Genomic DNA, 24,755 nt, shown 5'->3' with positions numbered 1-24,755 from the left:
GTCCAAAATAAGGTAATGGTTGTAAAAGCTTTCGTTAAAACTAACATTATTTCTGATGGAACTTGGAGGCTATACATTTGCATCCTCAAATGCCCAATCTATAAAGACCTTGCCTAGGCAGTAGTGATCAATAATTTTGTTGTCTCTTGCTATAGGAACTTCAAGATACAATAGAAGCTTTAAAACCTCAAGTAAAATATAAAAGAGATATAAAATTGTCCTTCCATTTAACCAAAACAAGCAAAATTTGGGGAGTATTGTCTCTATTTGTGCATGTGAGCAGTGGAGCTATACTGTGGAATATTACATACTGTCCCACAGAGTGAAGTGATGTCAATGTGCACATTAGAATTACATGCCTTACTTTGATACAAAATGAATTACGTTCTTATGGATCTATGATTTTGCTGTTAACAATCTATTTGGATCCACACGATAATCTGGAACTACAGTTGATCTGAAGAGATTATGTGCACCCTCTACACTTCTATATGATGTTAGTGTATATCAGGCAAATAGCAGAAATGTATTGAATAAGAAGTTACTTAGATACATGTGGAACAAAAGGAATCAATTTTAGTTGTAGGGTGACATGAAATAAGATGGGAAGGGTTCACATGGAGCTAAGAATTTTCTTGTGTGTGCATTGTGCGTGTAAAAGTACTAATCATGTTCTGAGATATTGATTTAGGTATTAATGACTAGGCATCAGCAAAGTACTGTGGATGAGGGAGATTTGTATTAAAAGCAGAAAAAGAATCAAATACTCAACAGATCCGGCAATATCTACAGAAAGAGAGGTTTGCCTTCAAGGGTCACCATTTAACACTTCAGATACTGCCAGACCCACAAAATGACTAACCTCCTTTTACTTACACACTAACAATTAAATCTAGGACTGGTGGACTAGTGATTGGTGGACCAGTTGTTGAATTTAGCAACTACTATTCAATGATTAAATTCTAACAGTGCAATTTAATATGACCTAAAAAATGTTCTCATCATCTTTGTACTCAGGAATAAAATGTAGTGACCTTGATAAGACTAATCTACTACCATCTACCACAAGATAAAACTGTAACGTATCTCCAAAAGAACAGAAATGTGATGAAATACTCATATAGATATGCGTTTAATATTGTAATCTAGGATTGTGGGATTTAGGTTCAGGTCCACAGTCATTTGCTATTGTTGACCTTTGAAATCCAAGGTTTATGGGAAGTGACTGTAACAATCAGTTTTTAAGTGAGAAGATTTTTGCAGGGTAGGAGTTGGGGGAGGGTGGAAGGTGTAGAGCCACCAAAGGTACCCATGCACAGTTCTTATTGACCTAATGTCAGTGTTGAGAACAAACTGATATCTCATCTGATAATATAAATATTGTATTGCAAATTTGTAAGAAAAGGGAAATGAGAACATTTTTTTAAAGCTCTGCTGTGAAATGCAACCACCACTGCTCCATAGTTCGTATATCATTTAACACAGTATCCACATTATAGCATCAATACTTTTCAAGGACACATAATTGACTGTAATAGCAACGGGATCCTGAGTTCATGAAGGAAAACAGTATATAAATGCAATACATCCTTTTTATATGGCATTCATTGACAGGCTGTGTGTATTTATTTAAAGTTTTTCATCTTTTAAAATCTCTACCTCTCTGTCACGTGCCCATTTCCTTCTGTTAGTGTGAGCACTTGGACATTCATGCTAATGTTTTGTTTGAATAACAGACAATACATTTTTCACAGTCTAGCATGAATGTTTAAAATATCTGCTGTAGAATGGGAAGATGATCAAGAGTGTGAAGGTGTTTAACATTCATCTTCAAACACATTACTATTAATCTTTTTCACCTCCTCATTGTCTCGTATACATTTCTTTAAATCTATTTTTATGATATAGTTTTTTGGGTAGGCTTTTATTTTACAATGGGTTTACTTCCCAAGGAGGTATATGAAAAAAATTACTGGTATACAAAGGCACAATATTACATGCGTTATTAATAGGATTCATTCAGATAGCAGGATTCCAAAATATTATAGTTGCAGCACACACCTAAAGTTTCAGGTGCCCATTCACTCAAGTACTAATAAACTGGTCAGACCATATTAAGAACTGAACTGCATAAAGCTCTATGAATAGATCAATAGGACTGCTGCAGTTGCGCTGACACCCACGAAGTTCCATTGTGGCTACCCTTAAGACACTTTTACAATTTGGCACATCATTAGTTTAAATGGCAAGGGAACCTTATTCATAAATCATCTTCTCTCCCTTCCCCCACCAATCTCTAATATTAAAGCAATCCTACTGGCCTTATCCCAACAATAGAGTCAAAATCATAGGAATATTAAAAAGTAAGTTCACAATTTGTTACACAGTTGGTCTAATGTCAGATGACACTCCTGAGGGATATTGGACCACTCCATTCTGGATTTGGAAATTTTTAACATTCAAACATTCTTAAAGGTTGCTGCAAACTGGAATCATCAACGCACTAAATTAACTGCACTCTTAGGTTTTTTAAAGAAATATTATATCTATTTTTAAAGTGTACCCATTTTTTGGGAAGTCAATTTCATGGAGTTTGTTATAAATGTTAAAGCATGAATGATTGCTTCAAACCTTTTTTTAATCAGAAATAGTATCTTTTCTAATACCATGATAAATCTTATTTAATAAACCAAGACAAGATACACAAGTATTATATCTTTCAGAAAGTCGATGAGTAGTTTGATTAATCTTGTATTGTGTTGTTAATTAATAAAGTGGACAGTACATTGTTTTCGCAGATTACATAGTGGTCGCAGTATTTGATGTTTTATTAGGAGACGTTGTCCTATTTAAAGTAAAATATATACTTTGTTTTACAGGTGTGGAAAATATTATTGAACTGAACAGAGAAAATACCAAACTGCAGTAGAATGCAGATCAAATCTAATAGCTTTGCCAACAAAGCAGCAGTTAGTATCTGCAAACAAATCATGGCTGATTTTTTTGATTGAAATCATATTAGTAAGATTCCAATTATCATCCTTTCTTTGCTGTTAGCTAGAATAAAACTTGGGAATGAAGCTATTCTCCCGAAAGTAGGAAAAAGAAACAAAAAGTCAAGGATTTTAGTTCTGATTAGTAAACATTACTAAACATTAGTAAACAATAATAACAATCTGATGTAACCATTAAAGCAGCGTGAAGTTTGAATAAAAAAAATTATGGACAATTATTACTGATGTTCACTTTAGAACTGTGCACAAATGTAACTGATTGTTACAGTCACTTCCCATAAACCTTGGATTTCAAACGTACATAATGCTACTGCCATCATTACATGATTATTGCTTTTAAGAAAATTTGCAAAACTCTGAGTGAGAATTGGTTAGGTTACGAAAGAACATAATGGCCATTGTATTTCTTACAGTTTGGTTTAAAGCACAAAGCTTTCTATGTGTCTTGACCCCGGGGGCTGTGAAAGATCGAAGCGACATAAACATAACCAATAATCTTTAATAGTAAGAACTGCAGATGCTGGAGTCAGAGATAACACAGTGTGGAGCTGGAAGAACACAGCAGGAAAGTTGATGTTTCAGGTCAGGACCCAGTTCTGAAGAAGGGTCTTGACCCGAAATGTCACCTTTCCTGCTCCTCTGATGCTGCCTGGCCTGCTGTGTACCTCCATCTCCACAATAATCTTTGATCTTGCTTACACTTGATTAGAAGTAAATTTGAAAGCATTCAAATTTATAATTATCCAATATAGATGGACAAAGGTTGTACAATTTATAATTCTGCCAGTTTAATTTCTTCTGAATTTAAAAAGTAAACACTAGACTGTGACCATTGATAACACTGACAAAATCTTTTCACTTTGGAAGGAAGGTGTTTAATGAAATGAGGTAAATTAGGTGTTTAACAAGTTGTATTTGCTTTTTCTCAGCTTGAGGTTTGGGGAAGAGAAGAAAATGCTTGCTCTACTGCGCCCAGTATGCAGATCCATTTACAGAATTTATTGGCTATCATCATCACCTCATCACCTCATCACCTCCCACCCCCACCACCCCCACTGCCCCCACTTTGCTGGTAGCCCTCTCATGCATGTTCAATGTAAACTCTAAACTGCTTTTAGTGAAGCACAAACCATCAGAAAGGAAACCAGAGTTGTTATTGAGGTCCATGTCATTCTATTCTACATTTGGTTCAGTGAGGCAAAAATTAGACCTTGCACCTGATTTCTAAGTAATTGCGTATAAAGATCTACATTTTATTTATTTATTTATTAGATTCCCTACAGTGTGGAAACAGGCCCTTCGGCCCAACAAGTCCTCACCGCCCCTTGAAGCATCCCTCCCAGGCCCATCCCCCTATAACCCACACACCCCTGAACACTACAGGCAATTTTAACATGGCCAATCCACATAACCTGCACATCTTTGGACTGTTGGAGGACACCAGAGCACCCGGAGGAAACCCATGCAGACACGGTTCTAAGGCTTTTCTCAGCACCTCAAAGATACCTGAAATGAAACTGAGAGCATGCTGGGCTGTGTAACTTTTCAAACCTCTCTTAAAATTTTTGCAGGACTCTTTCCTGAAATTGTGCCTCAGATTTGGCCGTCAGTAAATTTAATTGTTTTTAGAAATTCCACATAAAGCCTAGTGGGACAGAGGTTTTCCTTATGGTTCCACCTCACTCCTGAAGAGCAGACGCTTTCCTCATGACTTCATCGCACTCCTGAGAAATATGAGTTTTTATTGGTACATGTAATATGGGCATTGCTGGCTAGGCTAACATTTATAGGCCATTCCTATTTTCCCCAAAGAACAAAGAACATAGTACATAAAACATAGAACATGAAACAGTACAGCACAGTACAGGTCCTTCAGCCCACGATGTTGTGCTGACCTATTATCCTACTAAGATCAATCTACCTTGCATACCCTACATTTTATTATCCTCTATGTGCCTATTCAAGAGTCACTTAAAAGTCTCTAAAGTATCTGACTCCACTCCCACTGCAATCAGCATATTCCACACGCTGACCACTCTCTGTGTGAAAAACCTACCTCTGACATCTCGCCAAGACTTCCTCCAATAACCTTAAAATTATGCCCCCTTGAAATAGTCATTTGCGTCCTGGGAAAAAGTGTCTGACTATCCACTCTATCTTTGCCTCATCATCTTGTAAACATTCATCAAATCACTTCTCATCCTTCTTTGCTCCAATGAAAAAAGCCCTATCTCCCTCAACCTTTCCTCATAAAACCTGCCCTCCAGTCCAGGCAGCATCCTGGTAAATCTCCTTTGCACCCTCTCTAAAGATTCCACATCTTTTCGGTAATCAAGTGGCCAGAACTGAACATGATATTCCAAATGTGGTCTGGCCAGGGTTTCATAGAGCTGCAGCATAACCTCACGACTCTTAAACTCAATTCCCCTGCCAATGAAAACCAACATACCATATGCCATCTTTACAACCCTATCAACTTGGGTCCCAACTTTGAGGGATCTATGGATGTGGACCCCAAGATTCCACTGTTCCTCCACACTGCCGAGAATCCTGCCATTAACTCTGTATTCAGTATTCTGCATTCAGAAGATGGTAGTACTCTGCCCTCTTGAATACTGCAATCCTTGGGAACTAAATATACCTACACTTCTGTTAGAGAGAGAATGACAGGATTTTGACCCAGTGATTGTGATGATATGGCAACAATTCAAGTTCAAACAATAGTTCCAAGATAGCTTGGTGTGTGGCTTGAAGGGGAGCCTGTAAGTGATGACTTTCTAAGTACCTACTGCCATTGCCTTTCTACGTGCTGGATATCACAGGTTGGGAGGTGCTGTCCAAGGCGTGGTTGTGAAGTGCTACAATGCATATTGAAAGTGGCACACACTACCGCTGCTGTGTGTTGAAGGAGGTGCCAGTCAAATGGGCTACATTGTCCTGGATGATGTTGAGCTTGATGAATGTTAATGGAGCTGCATCTTTCCTGTCAAGTGGGAAGTATTCTGTCACACTCCTGACTTCTGATCTGTCGATAGCAGCAGGCTTCGGGGAGTCAGAACATGAGTTAGTTGCCACTGAATTCCAACCATTTGATCTGCTCTTGTAGGCACAGCATCCAAATGGCTGATTCAGTTCAGTTTCTGGTCAAAAATAGCCCAGAATGCTGATAATGACGAATTTATAGGTAATAATGCTATTGAATGTAAAGTAGCAATGTTTGGACATTATCTTTTTTCAGATGATCATTGTCTGGTGCTTGATGGCACAAGTGCCACTTATCAGCCAGACTGATTATTGTCCAATATTTGTTGCTTCAATACTTGAGGTGCTGAATATTGTGCAATAATCATTGGGTTAGTACAATGGTTAGCACAACTGCCTCACAGTGCCAGGGGCCCGCATTTAATTCCAGCATCAGGCAGCTTGCCTGTGTGAAATTTGTGCATTCTCCCAATGTCTGCATGAGTTTCCTCTGGATGCTGTGGTTTCTTCCCGTATTCCAAAGATGTGTGGGTTAGGTGAATTAGTCATGCCAAATTGTCAATTGTTTCCACAGATGTGCAGTCTAGGTGAATTAGTCATTGGAAATGTAAGATTTCAGGGATAGGGTGGGTCTGGGTCTGGGTGGTATGGTCCTTGGAGGGCCAGTGTACATTCTAGAGGCCAAATGGCCTTCTTCCACTCTGTAGGGATTCTATGATCAGTGAACATCCCCACATTTGACTTTATAATGGAGGGAGGATCATTGATGAAGCAGCTGAAGATGGTTGAACCTAGGACACTATCATGTGGAACTTCTGCAAAAATATGTTATGGCCGAGATGATTGACCTCCAACAACCACAATTTGTGTTCGGTGTGACCCCAACCAGCAGAGATTATTCCCCTTGATCCTCACTGACTCCAGTTTCGCCAGTATTTTTTGATTTCCATTCTCAGCAAATACTGCTTGGTGTCAAGGGCAGTCCCCCTCAATTCCTCTCTTGCATTCTGCTCTTTGTCCACTTTGGATCATGTCTGTAATAGGTCAGAAATTGTGTGGGCCTGGGAAAGCCCAAACTGAACATTAGGGAGCAAGTAATTGCAAAGTAAGTACTGCTAGATTGCGTTGTTGACAAACCTTCAAACCTTTGCTGATGAGCGAGTAGACCTATGGACTGATAATTAGCTGGATTGGATTTGTCCAGCTTTTTGTGGAAAGGACTTATCTCAGCAATTTTCTACATTGTGGGGTAAATGCTTCTGCTGTATCTATACTGGAACAGTTTGGGGTGCAAACAGTTCTGGAGTATGAGTTGTTAGTACGATTGCCATAATGTTGTCAGAGGCACAGTCTTTTGCAGTGGTCAATGCCATTAGCCATTTCTTGAAGTGAAGTGAATCAAATTGCCTGAAGGTTAGCAGAGCTGTGATGCCATTTTCCTCATAGCTCTGCCACAAAGCCGTTGCTTACAGTCTCATTGCTAGTTACAATTGGATGTTTTTGAGAATTTTGAATTTATGGTGAATGAAAATGATTTGCAACAGTTTTTGAGTTTACGATGTAACACGATGATGTGTTTTCTTCTAACTGCTGACTTTACATATCTGCTAAGTCTTATTAAGTATACTTCAACTATTAAGCGCAAAGAATGTTCAGAGTATTTCCACCCTCCCAATCTATCAAGTGTACATTTCCAAGTTTCACTCCGACCCCTCAATTACAAAGGATTTTTCAACCAGAATTTCTTTGAAACATTGCATGAAATACATCAATACCTTCAAATGAAGCCCTCATTCTTCTTAAATTGTCCATGTCCTTTCATTGGAGGGATGCTGCCTACAGGGCAGCCAGCCTATGCACTCTCTGTCAAAATGCTGTATAAGAATGGGTTAAGGGTTGATGAAATCTTTCTGAAGTCAGAATTACTTCAATTACTCACAAAATTTCCAAGGCCTAATTTTGATCATTCCTTGCATCCAGCTTGTATTGCCTAGTGGCAGGAAATACATTTTTTTGTCTCTATAATTAAAACCTTAGTAACTTCTTCTGGATTATCACTATTCATAACGTACTCTTTAACCAGTTTACAAAGTATATTTTTATCCTGTACAAGCTTCATTAGGTCCTGTTTATAGAAATGGGTATTCTAAATATCATACACAGAAATTATTGATTCAAATCAAGTCAGACATGCCAAATTAATAGCTAAACAGGAATCTTTGACAGGCTATACTGTGCTGTACTTTTTCTTTTCTATCCTTCACTCCCACTTTGACAGCGAATTGAAACGAACAGGGACTAAGAAATTTGCAGCTGCAGCAGTAAGAAATTTGGTAAGCTGGCTGCCTTGCTTCATGCCCCAGCCCCATCCTGGACCATTTTCCTCGAGATGGGATGGTGATGTAATAGTGCTACCCACTACAAGGCTAACAGTTAATGAAAGGTAAATTAAAAGAATGCTGACTCTGATTGGCCCTCACAGCCCACCTAGAATCAGTAGCAGGCTATCATGTGAAAGTTCTCCCCAAGACACTCCTTAACAGCAATGATGGTCAGGTTGTTGAACCTTATTATTTTCATATATTTTTGAAAATACTGGAGAGTGGGTGTCTCCATTCCTTCACTTACCCAACACAGCACCCTGCTGCTGCTGTTTTCAAACTGGAGAACCTCTGCAAGCCCTCCAGCTTTAACAGCCAGCCCTCTGACAATTAATTGTTCCACCCAGGAATTGTTCCCCAGATAGTGAAGACTTCTGAACCCAATTTCAGCCTAACAGCAGCATTCAGAGGGCCTCAGTAGAATTCTGCTCTTGTAACTTGGTTAAATAACAGAACGTCTAATTCTCAGATCTTGGATGAGTCCTTCCCCTAGTTATGCCTAATTACTAACATAATATGACCTATTGAGAGTTGTTAAACCTGTACTGAACTATTGATCCCAGCCTAGAAATATGAAAGGCTTATTGAGTTCATGGAATCATAGAATCCCTATAGTGTGGAAACAGGCCACTAGGACCAACAGGTCCACACCAACCCTCCGAAGAACATCCCACCCAGACCCAGCACCTACCTCTCCCTGTAACCCTGCGTTTCCCATGGCTAACCTACCTAGCCTGCATATCCCTGAACAGTATGGGCAATATTACAATCCAACTAACTTGCTCATCTTTGGAGTTGGGTAATTTCACAGCAAGATTGTGACTCACTGTAAAATAAATTGATCTCCCCTTCTGAGCTTTTCCTTTTATTTTGCTTTTCAGAGGGAAATTGAAGTTTCACACTGTTTATTTATTTCAGTACCCTGTGGTAGGATAATCTTGAGTAGATCTTTCAAAATCCTGTAAAATACACAGACAGGTGTACAACACAACAACAAATGGCACCTCCTGGGATTTTAAATTTGAAAGAAATCTTAGTCTTTTGGGTCTTGACACTGACTGCAATCTAGCATGTCCTCCGAGAATTTTTCCACTTGAATTGTTGTGGTGTGGAAGGTAAACTTGCTGTGAAGGATTTCTGTGGTTTCCTTCAACACAGATTGCGCATCTGCATTCTCCTCTGTAACGGTAAGAGCACAATTAATGGAAAGGCAACAGTTGTTTCAGTTTGCAGGTTCCTCTGGTTACCTCCCCAAACTCCTCAGCTCACCAGGTTTTAAAGTAATATTTCACATTTGTTTAAAGACATAACCTCATCTAAAGAACTGTTAAATGATATTAATCTGATTAACATATTATCATATAATTTGTTCTGTTGATACTAAAAAATATCATCGCTTTTTGTCATCTCTTTTATTAGGCAAAGTGTCGAATACAAAAATGAGAATGTAATGCAGGAACTATAATAAGCAGCAGTTAGGACACATCTGGAGATCCTGTACATTTTCTGGTTACAACATTACTGGAGAGACATATTGTCTAAAGATTTTACAAAGGAGATTTGCAACTGTGTTGCCAAGGCTTGAAAATTGATGAAAGATTGGGCAGGTTGGAGTTGTTTTGATTTGAAAAGAAGAGGCTGTGGCGTGACTTATATCCAGGGTACAAAATAATGTAGGACTTGGATAAAGAGGACAGGGAAGACCTGTTTTCCCTTAATAGAGAAGTCAATTAACAGGGGGAGAAAAATGAAGGCGATCAGTAGAAGGATTAGAGGGGATATGAGAGAAACCCTTCTCACCTAGTAGGTTGTGAATGTCAGAATAGTGGTTGTGGCAGAAGTTCTCAACTCATTTAGAAGGAACACTGATCCATTCCTTTTTTAAATGTACTTATTCATGAGATGTGGGTGTTGCTGGCTGGCTAGCAATTTATTGACTGTCTTAGTTACTCTAGAGAAGGTGGTGGTGAGCAACCTTCTTGAATCACTGCAGTCCCTGTGCTGTAGGTAGACCCACAATGCCCTTGGGAAAGGAATTCCAGGATTTTGACCAGTCACAGTGAAGGAACGCCAATAGATTTCCAAATCAACATGTTCTGCAGATGGAGGAGAACTTGTAATTGGTAGGGTTCCTGTGTATCTGCTGCCTTGTCATTCTAGATGGAAGTGGTCATGGGTTTAGAAGGTGCTATGTAAGGATCATTGGTAATTTCTACATTGCATCTTGTAAGTAGTGCATATTTCTGTTACTGAGTGCCAGTAGTTGAGGGAGTGTATGCTTTTGGATGCGGTGTCAATCAAGTGGGTTGCTTTATCCTGGATGTATTTTTAGAGCTGCACTTATCTAGGCAAGTGGGGAATATTCCATCACACTTCTGACTTGTACCTTGCAGATGGTGGATAGGCTTTGGGGAATCAGGAGGTAAGTTGCTTGCCACAGTAATCGGGCCTTTGAAATGCTCTTGTAGCCAATCTTGTGCTTAAATAGTGAGTTCAGTTGAGTTTCTGGTCAGTGGTAACACCCAGGATATTGACAGTTGGTGATTTGGTGATGGTAACACAAATAGTCAATGATTATATTGTGCCTTATTGGAGATAGACATTGTCTGGCATTTGTATACTGCAAATCTTACTTGCCAGTTGTCAACCCAAGCCTGGATATTGGCCAGATCTTGTTGTATTTGAATATGGATTGCTTCCATACTGAGGAGTCATGACTGGAGCTGAACGTTGTACAGTCATTGGTAAACATCCCATTTCTAGCCCTAAGATGGAGGGAAGGTCATTGATGAATCAGTTGAACATGGTTGAGCCTAGAATATGATTTTGAGGAACTCCTGCAGAGGTATCCTGGAGTTGAGACGAAAAATGTACACATTTACACCTGCAAGCACATCCTTTGTCTCTGCTGATTTGAAGCCAGAAGGCACATCCAAACCAATGTGGACAAGAAATAATAAAGCTTCTCATGGTAATGATCACCTTAATAAACACTTGAATGGTTGCATGCTGATAAATGTTTCATATCTAAATAGAAAGATAAAGTTAAATGGTAATAGAGTGTCATTACAGCATTGCTCACCAATAGCAATATGAACAGAAAGCACAGGCTGGCTTAATGTCAGTGCCCAGAGCTGGAGACCATGCATGGCTTTCACTCCTTTAATAGAGAGAAGAACCTCCTTCACTGAATTGAAGTCCATTCCTTTTGGGGTACCTAAACAACGGAAGTAGGATTTGTTTTATTTATTTCAAAGAAAAAGATTTGTTAAAAGTAAGAAGTGATGCAAAGAAATAGCCTTGTCTTCTAAAATGATCACAATATAAGTTAGGTTTCTGACCCAAGCAGCTTGATCAATTGACCATATTAATAAGTTCACTGTAATGAGTCCTCAGTTTATCAGCTCTTTCTGATTTTTTTTTCTATTCTTCAGCATTTTCACACATTACAGTGTAAGCATTTATGGACATTTCCTTACTTCACCAAATATCAGTGTATCATAACTAGTTGGGTAGGATCGTTTAGCAGAATTACTTTATGGAGTGTCAGCAGCACTCTGGAGCCCTTTCTGGTTTAGATGGTGTCAAAACAGAAATGTCCCAGACTGACCAATAATTATTTGGGCAAATCAAACAGAATTCAGTACAATTTCGCTCAACTCTGGCCTCATAAAGAGAAATAAGAAAATAGGTTATTCTGCTCCAGTCAGTAGACAAGAAATCTTCCACTCAGTGGTCACTTCTATGTTGGCATGAACTCAGTGTCAGCACCTAAAACACCGCACACCATCACCTCCAACACTGGCATTTTGAGCAGGATTATCACTGTCCATTGTTTGTAATGCCATGAGTGTAGGTATTGAGCACTTCTAATATTGTATATTGCTTGAATTATTGTTTTTAAATTTCTCGTTTATTTATTGCCCCATACCAACATAAATCTCTGAACACAATACTTGCTCATAACCACCTCTCTGGCATTTTGAACCTCTGCTTTTAATCAGTTAGGAACATAGGTAGAATACATAGGTATTTTCTTATTTCTCTTTATGAGGCCAGAGTTGAGCGAAATTGTACTGAATTCTGTTTGATTTGCCCAAATAATTATTGGTCAGTCTGGGAACATTTCTGTTTTGTGACCATCTAAACCAGAAAGGGCTCCAGAGTGCTGCTGACACTCCATAAAGTAATTCTACTAAACGATCCTACCCAACTAGTTATGATACTAGTTATGATATTGACATAGGTAGAAAGAGGGATAGGGATGTCAGGCAGGATTTCAGGGAGCTAGCGTGGAAGCTGAGAGCTAGAACAAACAGAGTGGTTATCTCTGGTTTGTTACCCGTGCCACGTGGTAGCGAGGCAAAGAACAGGGAGAGATTTCAGCTGAACATGTGGCTGCAGGGTTGGTGCAGGAGGGAGGGCTTCACGTACATGGACAATTGGGGCTCATTTTGGGGAAGGTGGGACCTTGAGAAACAGGACGGTCTTCACTTGAACCAGACGGGCACTAATATCCTGGGCGGGAAATTTGCTAGTGCTATTCGGGTGGATTTAAACCAGCTCAGAAGGGGGATGGGAAACTGAGGTGTAGTCCTAGTACACAGGAGGATGAGCATAGGGAGGACATGGACAGGAGTGTCCATGTCACAGGAGTGTGCTGGCAGACAGCAAGCTGGATTGAAGTGTGTCTACTTTAACGCCAGGAGTATCTGGAATAAGGCAGGTGAGCTTGCAGCTTGGATAGGTACCTTCGGACTTCGATGTTGTGGCTATTTCGGAGACATGGCTAGAGCAGGGTCAGGAATGGATGTTGCAGGTTCCAGCGTTTAGATCTTTCATTGAGGTCAGGGAAGGTGGTAAAAGATGGGGAGGCATGGCTTTGTTGGTCAAGGACAGTATAACGGCGGCTGAAAGAACTCTACGGAGGTGGCATGGGCTGAGGTTGCCGAGGAAGGTTTATCGACTGAGTCAGTATGGGTGGAAGTTAGGAACAGCAAGGGAGCAGTCACCTCATTGGGGGTTTTCTACAGACCCCCAAATAGCAGTAGGGAGATCAAAGAACTCACAGGCCAGCAGATTGTTGAAAAGTGCAAACATAGCAGGGTTGTTGTTATGGGTGACTTCAACTTTCCCAATATTGATTGGAACCTCCTTAGTGCAGATGGTTTGGATGGAGCCGTTTTTGTCAGGTGTGTTCAGGAGAGTTTCCTTACTCAGTATGTGGACAGGCCGACGAGGAGGGAGGCTACTTTGGATTTGATGCTCGGCAATGAACCAGGACAGGTGTCAGATCTCGTGGTGGGAGAACACTTTGGCGACAGTGACCACAACAGCCTCACATTTACCATAGCCATGGAAAGGGAAAGGAGCAGTTACCAGGGGAAGATATTTAACCAAGGAAAAGGAAACTATGACGCTATCAGGCAGGAGTTGGGAAGTACAGATTGGGAGCAATTGTTCCATAGAAAGGGCACAACAGACATGTGGAGACTGTTTAAGGAGCAGTTGTTGTGAGTGATGCATAAATTTGTTCCTCTGAGACAGGTAAGAAGGGTTAAGATTAAGGAGCCTTGGATGACGGGAACAGAGATGCTTCTCATCAAAAAGAAAAAGGCAGCTTACGTAAGTTGGAGAAAGCAAGGGTCTAGCACAGCTTTAGAGGATTACAGGCTTGCTCGGAAGCAGCTCAAAAGAGGACTGAGAAGGGCCAGGAGGGGGCACGACAAAGGCTTGGCAGGAAGGACTAGGGAGAACCCAAAGGCATTTTACTCATACGTGAGGAATAAGAGAATGATCAGGGAGAAGGTAGGGCCGATCAGGGATAGTGTAGGGAACTTGTGCGTGGAGTCAGAGCAGGTAGGGGAAGCCCTAAATGAGTATTTTGCTTTGGTTTTCACTAAGAAAAGGGACCTTGTTGTGAATGAGAACTTTGAGGAGCAAGAAAACAGGCTTGAACAGATCGAGATTGAGGAAGTTGATGTACTGGAAATTATGGCAAACATTAAGATTGACAAGTCCCCAGGGCCAGACCAGATTATTTCCTAGGTTGCTCCGGGAAGCGAGAAAGTAGGTTGCTCAGCCGCTGGTGAAGATCTTTGCTTCTTCACTCTCCACGGGAATCGTACCGGAAGATTGGAGGGAAGCAAATGTTGTTCCTCTTTTCAAGAAAGGGAATAGGGAAATCCCTGGAAATTACAGACCAGTCAGTCTTACGTCTGTGGTCAGCAAGGTTTCGGAAAGAATTCTGAGGGATAGGATTTATGACTATTTGGAAAAGCATAGCGTGATTAAAGGGAGTCAGCATGGCTTTCTGAGGGGCAGGTCATGCCTTACAAATCTTATTGAGTTCTTTGAGGAAATCACGAGACAGGTTGATGAGGGCCGAGCAGTGGATGTGGTGTACATGGACTTCAGCAAGGCATTTGATAAGGTTCCCCACCGCAGGCTCATTCATAAAGTCAGGAGGTATGGGATACAGGGCGATTTGGCTGTCTGGATTCAGAATTGGTTGGCTGACAGGAGGCAGAGAGTGGTTGTAGATGGTAAGTATTCTGCCTGGAGGTCAGTGCTGAGTGGTGTCCCGCAGGGCTCTGTTCTTCGGCCTCTGCTCTTTTTAGTTTTTATAAATGACTTGGATGAGGAGCTTGAGGGGTGGGTTAATATGTTTGCTGGTGACACAAAGGTTGGAAGTGCTGTTGATAGTATCAAGGGCTATTGCAGGCTTCAGCGAGACATTGACAGTATGCAGTGCTGGGCTGAGAAATGGCACATGGAGTTCAACCTGGATAAATGCGAAGTGATGCATTTTGGAAGGTCGAACCTAAAGGCTGAACATAGGATTAAAGGCAGGATTCTCGGCAGTGTGAGGAACAGCAGGATCTTGGTGTTCAAGTGCATAGCTCCCTCAAAGTTGCCACCCAAGTGGATAAGATTGTTAAGAAAGCATATGGTGCTTTGGCTTTCATTAACAAGGGGATCGAGTTTAAGAGCCGCGAGGTTATGCTGCAGCTCTACAAAACCCTGGTGAGACCACACTTGGAATATTGTGTCCAGTTCTGGTCGCCCTATTATAGGAAAGATGTGGAGGCTTTGGAGAGGGTGCAAAGGAGGTTTACCAGGATGCTGCCTGGGCTGGAGGGCTTGTCTTACGAAGAGAGGTTGACTGAGCTCAGACTTTTCTCTCTGGAGAGAAGGAGAAAGAGATTGAGGTGTACAAGGTAATGAGAGGCATGGATAGAGTCGATAGCCAGAGACTTTTCCCCAGGGCAGGATTGACTGCCACGAGGGGTCATAGTTTTAAGGTGTTAGGAGGAAGGTATAGAGGAGATGTCACAGGGAGGTTCTTCGCCCAGAGAGTTGTGAATGCATGGAATACTTTGCCAGTGGTAGTCGTGGAAGCAGAGTCATTGGTGACATTTAAGCGGCTGCTGGACATGCTCACGGGCAGCAGTGAATTGAGGGGAGTGTAGGTTCGGTTATTTTAGTTTTAGAACATAGAACATAGAACATAGAACATAGAACAGTACAGCACAGAACAGGCCCTTCAGCCCACAATGTTGTGCCGACCATTGATCCTCATGTATGCACCCTCAAATTTCTGTGACCATATTCATGTCCAGCAGTCTCTTAAATGTCCCCAATGACCTTGCTTCCACAACTGCTGCTGGCAACGCATTCCATGCTCTCACAACTCTCTGTGTAAAGAACCCACCTCTGACATCCCCTCTATACTTTCCTCCAACCAGCTTAAAACTATGACCCCTCGTGTTAGCCATTTCTGCCCTGGGAAATAGTCTCTGGCTATCAACTCTATCTATGCCTCTCATTATCTTGTATACCTCAATTAGGTCCCCTCTCCTCCTCCTTTTCTCCAATGAAAAAAGTCCGAGCTCAGGCAACCTCTCTTCATATGATAAGCCCTCCAGTCCAGGCAGCATCCTGGTAAACCTCCTCTGAACCCTCTCCAAAGCATCCACATCTTTCCTATAATAGGGCGACCAGAACTGGACGCAGTATTCCAAGTGCAGTCTAACCAAAGTTTTACAGAGTTGCAACAAGATCTCACGACTCTTAAACTCAATCCCCCCGCTAATGAAAGCCAACACACCATATGCTTTCTTAACAACCCTGTCCACTTGGGTGGCCATTTTAAGGGATCTATGTATCTGCACACCAAGATCCCTCTGTTCCTCCACACTGCCAAGAATCCTATCCTTAATCCTGTACTCAGCTTTCAAATTCGACCTTCCAAAATGCATCACCTCGCATTTATCCAGGTTGAAATCCATCTGCCACCTCTCAGCCCATCTCTGCATCCTGTCAATGTCCCGCTGCAGCCTACAACAGCCCTCTATACTGTCAACGACACCGCCAACCTTCGTGTCGTTTGCAAACTTGCTGACCCATCCTTCAATCCCCTCATCCAAGTCATTAATAAAAATTACAACAGTAGAGGCCCAAGGACAGAGCCCTGTGGAACACCACTCACCACTGACTTCCAGGCAAAATATTTTCCTTCTACTACCACTCGCTGTCTTCTGTTGGCCAGCCAATTCTGTATCCAGACAGCTAAGTTCCCCTGTATCCCATTCCTCCTGACCTTCTGAATGAACCTACCATGGGGAACCTTATCAAATGCCTTGCTAAAGTCCATATACACCACATCCACAGCTCGACCCTCATCAACTTTTCTAGTCACATCCTCAAAGAACTCGATAAGGTTTGTGAGGCACGACCTGCCCCTCACAAAGCCGTGTTGACTGCATTTAATCAAGCCATGCTCTTCCAGATGGTCATAAATCCTATCCCTCAGAATCCTTTCTAACACCTTGCAGACGACAGACGTGAGACTTACTGGTCTGTAAATGCCGGGGATTTCCCTATTTCCTTTCTTGAAGAGAGGAATTACATTTGCCTCTCTCCAGTCCTCAGGTACGACTCCAGTGGAGAGCGAGGATGCAAAGATCTTCGCAAGTGGCGAAGCAATTGCATTTCTCGTTTCCCAAAGCAGCCGAGGACAAATCTGGTCCGGGCCTGGCGACTTGTCAATCTTAATGTTTGACAAAATTTTCAGCACATCAGCTTCCTCTATCTCTATCCATTCCAGCATGCACACCTGCTCTTCAAAGGTTTCATTCACTACAAAGTTCGTTTCTTTCGTAAAGACAGAAGCAAAAAACTCATTAAGGGCTTCCCCTACCTCCTCAGACTCCACACACAAGTTCCAATGCTATCCCTGATCGGCCCTACTCTTTCTTTGACCATTCTCTTATTCCTCACATAAGTGTAAAATGCCTTTGTGTTCTCCCTAATCCGTTCTGCCAAGCCTTTCTCGTGCCTCCTCCTGGCTCTCCTCAGACCATTTTTGAGCTCCTTCCTCACCTGCCTGTAATCCTCTAGAGCTGAGCTTGACCCTAGCTTCCTCTACCTTATGTAAGCTACCTTCTTCCTTTTGACGAGAAGCTCCACCCCTTCTTGCATGTCTCAGAGGGACATATTTATTCATCACTCGCAACAACTGTTCCTTAAACAGTCTCCACATGTCTATAGTGCCTTTACGATAGGACAATTGCTCCCAGTCCATGCTTCCTAATTCATGTCTAATCGCATCATAATTTCCTCTTCCCCAATTAAATATGCTCCCATTTTGCCTAATCCTCTCGTTCTCCAAAGCTATGTAGAATGTGAGGCAGTTATAGTCACTATCACCAAAATGCTCTCCCACCACAAGATCTGATACCTGCCCCGGCTCGTTTCCGAGCACCAAGTCTAAAATGCCTCTCCCCTCGTCGGCCTGTCAACGTACTGAGTTAGGAAACGCTCCTGAACACACCTTACAAAAACAGCTCCATTCAAATCTTCTGCTCGAAGGAGGTTCCAGTCAATATTGGGAAAGTTAAAAAGTCACCCATTACAACAACCCTACTACGTCCACACTTTTCCAAAATCTGCCGACCTATGCTTTCTTCAATCTCCCTGCTGCTATTGGGGGGCCTGTAGTAAACCCCTAACGAGGTGACTACTCCCTTGCTGTTCCTAATTTCCACCCATACTGACTCGGTAGGCAGATCTTCCTCGACAATGGAAGCTTCTGTAGCTGTGATACCCTCTCTGATTAGCAGTGCTACACCCCCTCCTCTTTTTCCCCCCTCCCTATTCTTTTTAAATTCTCTGAACCCTGGAACATCCAGCAACCATTCCTGCCCCTGAGAAACCCATGTCTCTGTTATGGCCACAACATCATAGCACCAGGTACTGATCCATGCTCTAAGTTCATCACTTTTATTCCTGATACTCCTTGCGTTAGGATTATTCCACGGCACGACATCGTGGGCCGAAGGGCCTGTACTGTGCTGTACTTTTTTGTCTATGAAATGGAGCCATAATCTACAAAGAACCACAGCAATCTATCTTCATCACAGAGAAACAGTTGGTATGTTTAGCTTGAGGGCAACCAGTCAACAAGCATGGGCCAAAGTGAACGGGGAGACTTCTATAAAGTACTACATCCAGCACGGAGACTGAAGTCGTTGGCTTTAAGCAGCACCAAAATCTAGTTACCCAGTCCAGTGTATTTCAACCAGTGTGCTGCATCAAGATGAGAAGCGTTCTGCGAAAGTTTCAGGTAGCAACGTTACTTTACCTGAGCGTTGAGGCTGCGTCCATTCTTTCGATCTCATTTAAAACCTCGTATCTGCTATTGAAGAAGTATTTGCTAACAGGGCACGCCTCGGAACTACGCATGTAGAAGCTTTCAGACTTCGAGATGCGAGCACGTTTGGAGATTCGGCACCGTGCGTACATCATATTCATCAAATGTGATATGAGCAATCAAATCAGCTGAAAGAAGGTGGGTGTGCCGTGAAGCTGTTTCATTGAATGTGCTTTGATATTGATAAGATTACTGATCTGGTCAACTGAGCTAACCAAATCCACCGTAATCCTCGATATGTGTAAAATAATGTAGTATGGTCAATGTGTTTTATCAATTGTAACATGCTTCAAGATGTCGAATGGTCTTGAAATGTGGTACATAAATATGTCATCCTTTCCTTTGGAAGTAAGCATTAATAGTGTACACACTACATATTTTTAATTAATGATCTAATTGGGGGTGGGGTGGGAATGTTTAAATAAATAGGTTACATTTCTCGAAAGACATTGCATTCAATTATGTCCTACCTTCCATAAGTACACGAAAGACGTCCTTTAAAATAGTTATTGTGGAACCCAGCACAAAAATCGAGAAAAAGAATGTGGAGATAGGATCTGCGACTTTATATGCAGGCTTTAATTAAAAAAAAGTCAAGAGATTAACTAGCATGTTTATATTAGAAAGATATAATAGACAAAAGTAAGTGTAGACACATGCCTTTTTTTGATTTCATTGTAAAATTATAGCATGGACAATATGGTTAACTTTCTCTCCACTTCTCCTGAAACATGTCTCCCCATTGTGTCCTCTGGAATATTCTTAGCCATGTGTCCCATTTTCACACGTTTGACTGCTTATGGTAACTGTAGGTGGGCCAGTTGATCAGAGGGAGTCTCACACTTCAGGCTAACTATTGTCACATGACATCTACACATGTCATTCCAACATGACTCGTTAAATAAATGATCCGGAGGGTAACTGCTGCCTGATTTTCCTAATGTAGCAGAGGTCAAATAATGTATCATAGATCAGGGATTAAATCAGAAATTCTCCTGCTCTATTATCTTAGTTCATTGGTTCAATGGGTAAATTTGCTGAACAATTGACTGAAATCAGTTTGTATCAATTCTCTTTACAGCTTAATGATAATTGATTGTTATTGATTCTCAGTTCAGTCCTAGATAAGATCACAAATGCTTCAGTTACTTCTTAGTAAATGTAAATTAAGAGTGAATTTTCACCCATTTTCTTATTAGCAGAAAAATACTCCACAATGAGATAAACGTTTTGACGTTCTTCCTTCATTATCCGGGTGCCATGTAGCTTACAACCATCTTTGTGAACAAAGGTTTGACTGCATTTAATAAAGGCTAAAGCTAGTGACAGAAAGGAAAACCCAATATTGCTATCTCAAATGTTAGTCAGTTCAGTTGTGGAGGACCATGTCCATTTTTCTCCCATGAGCATCTATCACCCCTCCTAATTTCCAGTTTAGGTTTGAGGTAATGAATGGCAATTAACCTTAGAATCATAGAAACCCTACAATGTGGAACCAGGTTCTTCGGCCCAACAAGTCTACACCAACTCTCAGAGCACCCCACCCAGACCCATCCCCCATAATCCACCTAATCTACACATCCCTCAACACTATGGGCAATTTTTCATGGCCAATCCACCTAACCTGCACATTTTTGGATTGTGGGAGGAAACCTACGTGGACACAGGGAGAACATGCAAACTCCACACAGGTGGAAGGGGTGGAACCGAACCCAGGTACCTGGCACTGAGAGGCAGCAGTGCTAACCACTGAGCCATCGTACCCTGGTGTGACATGTGCCAGACAATGGCCATTTGCAACAAGAAAGGATCTAATCATCTTTCCTTGATATTCAATGGCATTACCATCATTGAAATCCCCTCCAAGCTACATCCTTTCACTCTCATTTGGGTGAAATCCTGGAATTTCCTTCCTAACAGCATTGTGGGTGTACCTGCATCACATAACAAAGAGCAGCAAGGTACAGAAACAAACCCATTGACCCACCAAGCCTGCGCTGACACATAACACTTTTCTAAACTAAAAGCCTTTTACCTCTATGTGGTCCATATCCCTCTATTCCCTGCATTTTCATGTATCTACCAAGATTCCTCTTGTCTATTACTTTTGTAGCTACTTCAATGGACTCTTCTGGCAGCATATTTCTAGGCATTTACCACCCTCTGGGTAAAAATACTTGCCTCTCACATCTCTTTTAAACTTACCGTCTTTTATCTTAAACCTATGTCCCTAATTCGAAGTGAGAGAAGGAAAATTTATGGGAGATATGCTTGGAAAGTTCTTTACGCAGAGCGTGGTGGGTGTCTGGAACACGTTGCCAGTGGAGATGGTAGACGCAGACACGTTAGTGTCTTTTAAGATGTATTTGGACAGGTACATGAATGGGCAGGGAGCAAAGGGATACAGACCCTTAGAAAATAGATTACAGGTTTAGACAGAGGATCTCGATCTGCACAGGCTTGGAGGGCTGAAGGGCCTGTTCCAGTGCTATAATTTTCTTTGTTCTTAATAATTGATATTTCTGCCCTTGAAGTGAGAATCCAACGATTCATTCCAACTGTGCCTCTCAAAATTTTGTAGAATTCTATGAGGTTGCCCCTCTACCTCCAACGTTTAAGTAAAATAAACCAAGTTTGCCCAACCCCGGGTTGTATTGGAGGTTCTGTCGCACATAAAAGCAGAAAATTCCCAGATGAATTGCATCCCAGGCGTCTGTGGGAGGTGAGGCAGGAAATTGCAGATGTTCTGACACAAATTTTTAATTCCTCTCTGGCCAAGTGGGAAGTGCCAGAGGATTGGAGGATGGCTAATATGGTTCCTCTTTTCAAGAAGGGTGGTGGAGATGAACCAGGAAGTTACAGACCAGTGAATCTCACGTCAGTGGTATGAAAACTGTCAGAGAAAATCCTGAAGGAGCAAAGCAATATCCACTTGGAAAGGCAATTAGGGATAGTTACTTAGGGATAGTTAGCATGTCTTTGTCTGAGGGAGTTCATGCCTAAAAAATTCTAATAAATTTGTCAAAATGTGATCAAGTATGTGGATGAGGAAAGTTTAATTGATATATAGATTCTACCAAAGCTTTTGACAAGGTCTCTCATGGGAGACTAATTGAGAAAGTTAAAGCACATGGCATTCAGGAAAACTTGGTGAGATGGATCAGAAACTGGCTTAGTAATAGGACACAAAGGATAGAGGTAGAAGGCTGTTGAAATAACTGGAGATCAGTATCCAGTGGTGTACCAGAAAGATCACTACTGCGGCCCTTACTGTTTATTGTATATATAAATGATAGAGTTGAAAATGTGAGGGGAGTTTTAGGCAAGTTTTCGGATGACACCAAGATTGGTAAGGTGGTTTATAGTGAAGAAAATAGTTGTAGATTGCAGAAAGACATATATGGTTGCTCAAATGGACAGACAAGTGGCAGATGGTATTTAACCTTGATAAGTACGAGATGATGCACATGAAAGAAGAAACGGGTGGTACGGTGGCTCGGTGGTTAGCACTGCTGCCTCACAACAATAGGGACCAGAGTTCAACTCCACCCTCGGGCCACTGTCTGTGTAGAGTTTGTATATTCTCCCTGTGTCTGCGTGGGTTTCCTCCGGGTGTTCTGGTTTCCTCCCACAGTCCAAAGATGTACAGGTTAGATAAATTGGCCATGCCAAATTGCCCATAGTGTTCAGGGATGTGTAGATTAGGTGGGTTACCAGGTGATGGGGCCGGGGTGGGATGCTCTGAGGTTCAATGTGGACTTATTGGGCTGAAGGGCCTGTTTCCACACTATTGGGACTCAATGATCTAAACAGGATGAGGGAATTTTTAATGAATGGCAGGATGCTGAGTAGCTTAGAAGAACAGAGGCATCTTGGGGTAATTATTCACAGATGCCTGAAGTCAGCAGAGCATGTGAATAGTATGGTAATAAGGTAAATGGGACACTTCTTTTCATCAGTTGTGACATAGAATATAAGAACAAGGAGGTAATGTCGGAGTTGTACAGAGTATTAGTTAGACCACTGCTGGAGTACTGTGTGCAGTTCTGGTCACCTCATAACAGGAAAAATGCGATAGTGCTAGAGCGGGTATAAATGAAATTCACCAAGGTGTTGCCTGGGTTGAAGAAGTGGGGCTATAAGGAGAAATTGAATAGGCTTGGTTGTTTTCTTTAGGGCAGTGAAGACTTAGCAGGGAATCGATTGAGGTGTATAAGATTATGAAGGGTATGGACAGGGTGAATAAATAGCAGCTGTACCCCTTGGTTGAGGAGTCAATGAAAGGGCATAGTTTTAGGGTGAGAGGCAGGAGATTCAGAAGGGATTTGAGAAAAAAGCTTTTTGATGGGAGGGCGGTAGGGATCTGGAATGCAATGCCTGGGAAGGTAGTTGGGTCTAGAAACCTGACAACCTTTAAAAAATATTTGCATGAGTACTTGGAATATCATAACATTCAAAGATATGGGACAAGTGCAGAAAATTGGGTTTAATGCACCTTTAGTAATAGTTATTGTCGGTGCAGACTTGCTGTGCGAAAGGGCCTTTTCTGTGTTGTATACTCTATTAGCTTTGAGGAGAGGTTAGCCATACCCTACAAACCAGGCAGCCTCCTGGTAAACCTTTTCTGTACCCTTTCCAAAGCTTCCACAACCTTCTGGTAGTGTGGCAGCCAGATCTATACACAATATTCTAAATGTTCTGTAGAGCTTTAGTTTATATCTAGTTTAGTTTAGCTCTGAATTAAAGCTCTGAACAGCTACAAGATGTCTTGCTAATTTTTGCCCCTCTGTGTCCCCACCAATGAAGACAAGGATGTCATATGCATTCTTGACTACCTTATCCACTTGTTGCCACTTTTAGGGGACTGTGGACCTGTGCGCATAGATCCCTCTGTAGGTTAATGCTTCCAAGGGCATTGCCATTTACTGTATACATAGACTGGAGCAATTCAAGGAAACAGCTCACCACTACCTTCTTGAGGGCAAATAAGAATGTGCTATAAATGTTAGCTCAGCAATGCCCACTTTCCATGATTAAATTTAAAAGAAGTCTCTGAAATAGATATTTTCAGCATTCATCAGTGTCCTGCTCAATCTTTTTCCATCCACATAGGCCAACTCTCAAACTCAAATAGCTCCCACTTTGGCAAATCTAACTCAACTGACTAAAGCTATTTGGTTCTTCGCCATGTCCTGTGAATGACCAAAGAAATTGGTTCAGAAAGAGAAAAAAACTGGAGAAGTTAAGCAGGTCTGGCAGCTTCTGTGGAGAAAAACCAGAGTCAATGTTTTGGGTCCAGTGACCCTTCTTCAGAACTGATTATGGCGAGGAAAAGGCTGGTATATATACTGAAGATGGAGGCTTGAGAGAGATAAGTAAATGATAGGTGGAGATGGAGCCGAGAGACAGAGAGAACAACAGTCAGACAGACAGAGGAATGGACAGTGATGAGCCGGAAAGAAAGAAAGGCTCCTAATCAATACCATTAGTGGGTGAAAGAGTTGGCTGTGGAGAAAGCAGCCTATCTGATGACAAAGCCTGATATGTGGGGGTGGAGGTCAGGCAAGAATATGAAAGAAGGCGCTCAGGCCCTAAAATTATTGAAAATGACTTTGAGTACTGAAGGTTGCAACTTACCGAAGCAGAAATTGAGATGCTGTTTTT

At 41.6% G+C, this 24,755-nt stretch overlaps 1 protein-coding gene across 1 annotated transcript in view; it reads right to left on the bottom strand.

Moving 5' to 3' along the window:
• Nucleotides 1-4,081: 4,081 nt before the first annotated feature.
• Nucleotides 4,082-24,755, bottom strand: part of slc30a2 (solute carrier family 30 member 2) — a 93,218-nt gene continuing 72,544 nt past the window's right edge. The window contains exons 6-8 of the mRNA XM_048531260.2: nt 19,562-19,667; nt 11,460-11,594; nt 4,082-9,556 (exon numbers count right to left, since the gene is read on the bottom strand). Of these exons, the coding sequence (XP_048387217.1) occupies nt 9,411-9,556; nt 11,460-11,594; nt 19,562-19,667 (387 nt within the window). The 3' untranslated portion in view covers nt 4,082-9,410. The remainder of the gene's footprint in view (nt 9,557-11,459; nt 11,595-19,561; nt 19,668-24,755) is intronic.

The sequence above is a fragment of the Stegostoma tigrinum genome, chromosome 4, assembly GCF_030684315.1.
Source record: "Stegostoma tigrinum isolate sSteTig4 chromosome 4, sSteTig4.hap1, whole genome shotgun sequence".
Classification (NCBI taxonomy): Eukaryota; Metazoa; Chordata; class Chondrichthyes; order Orectolobiformes; family Stegostomatidae; genus Stegostoma; species Stegostoma tigrinum.
This window is presented reverse-complemented; position numbering and strand designations above follow the sequence as displayed.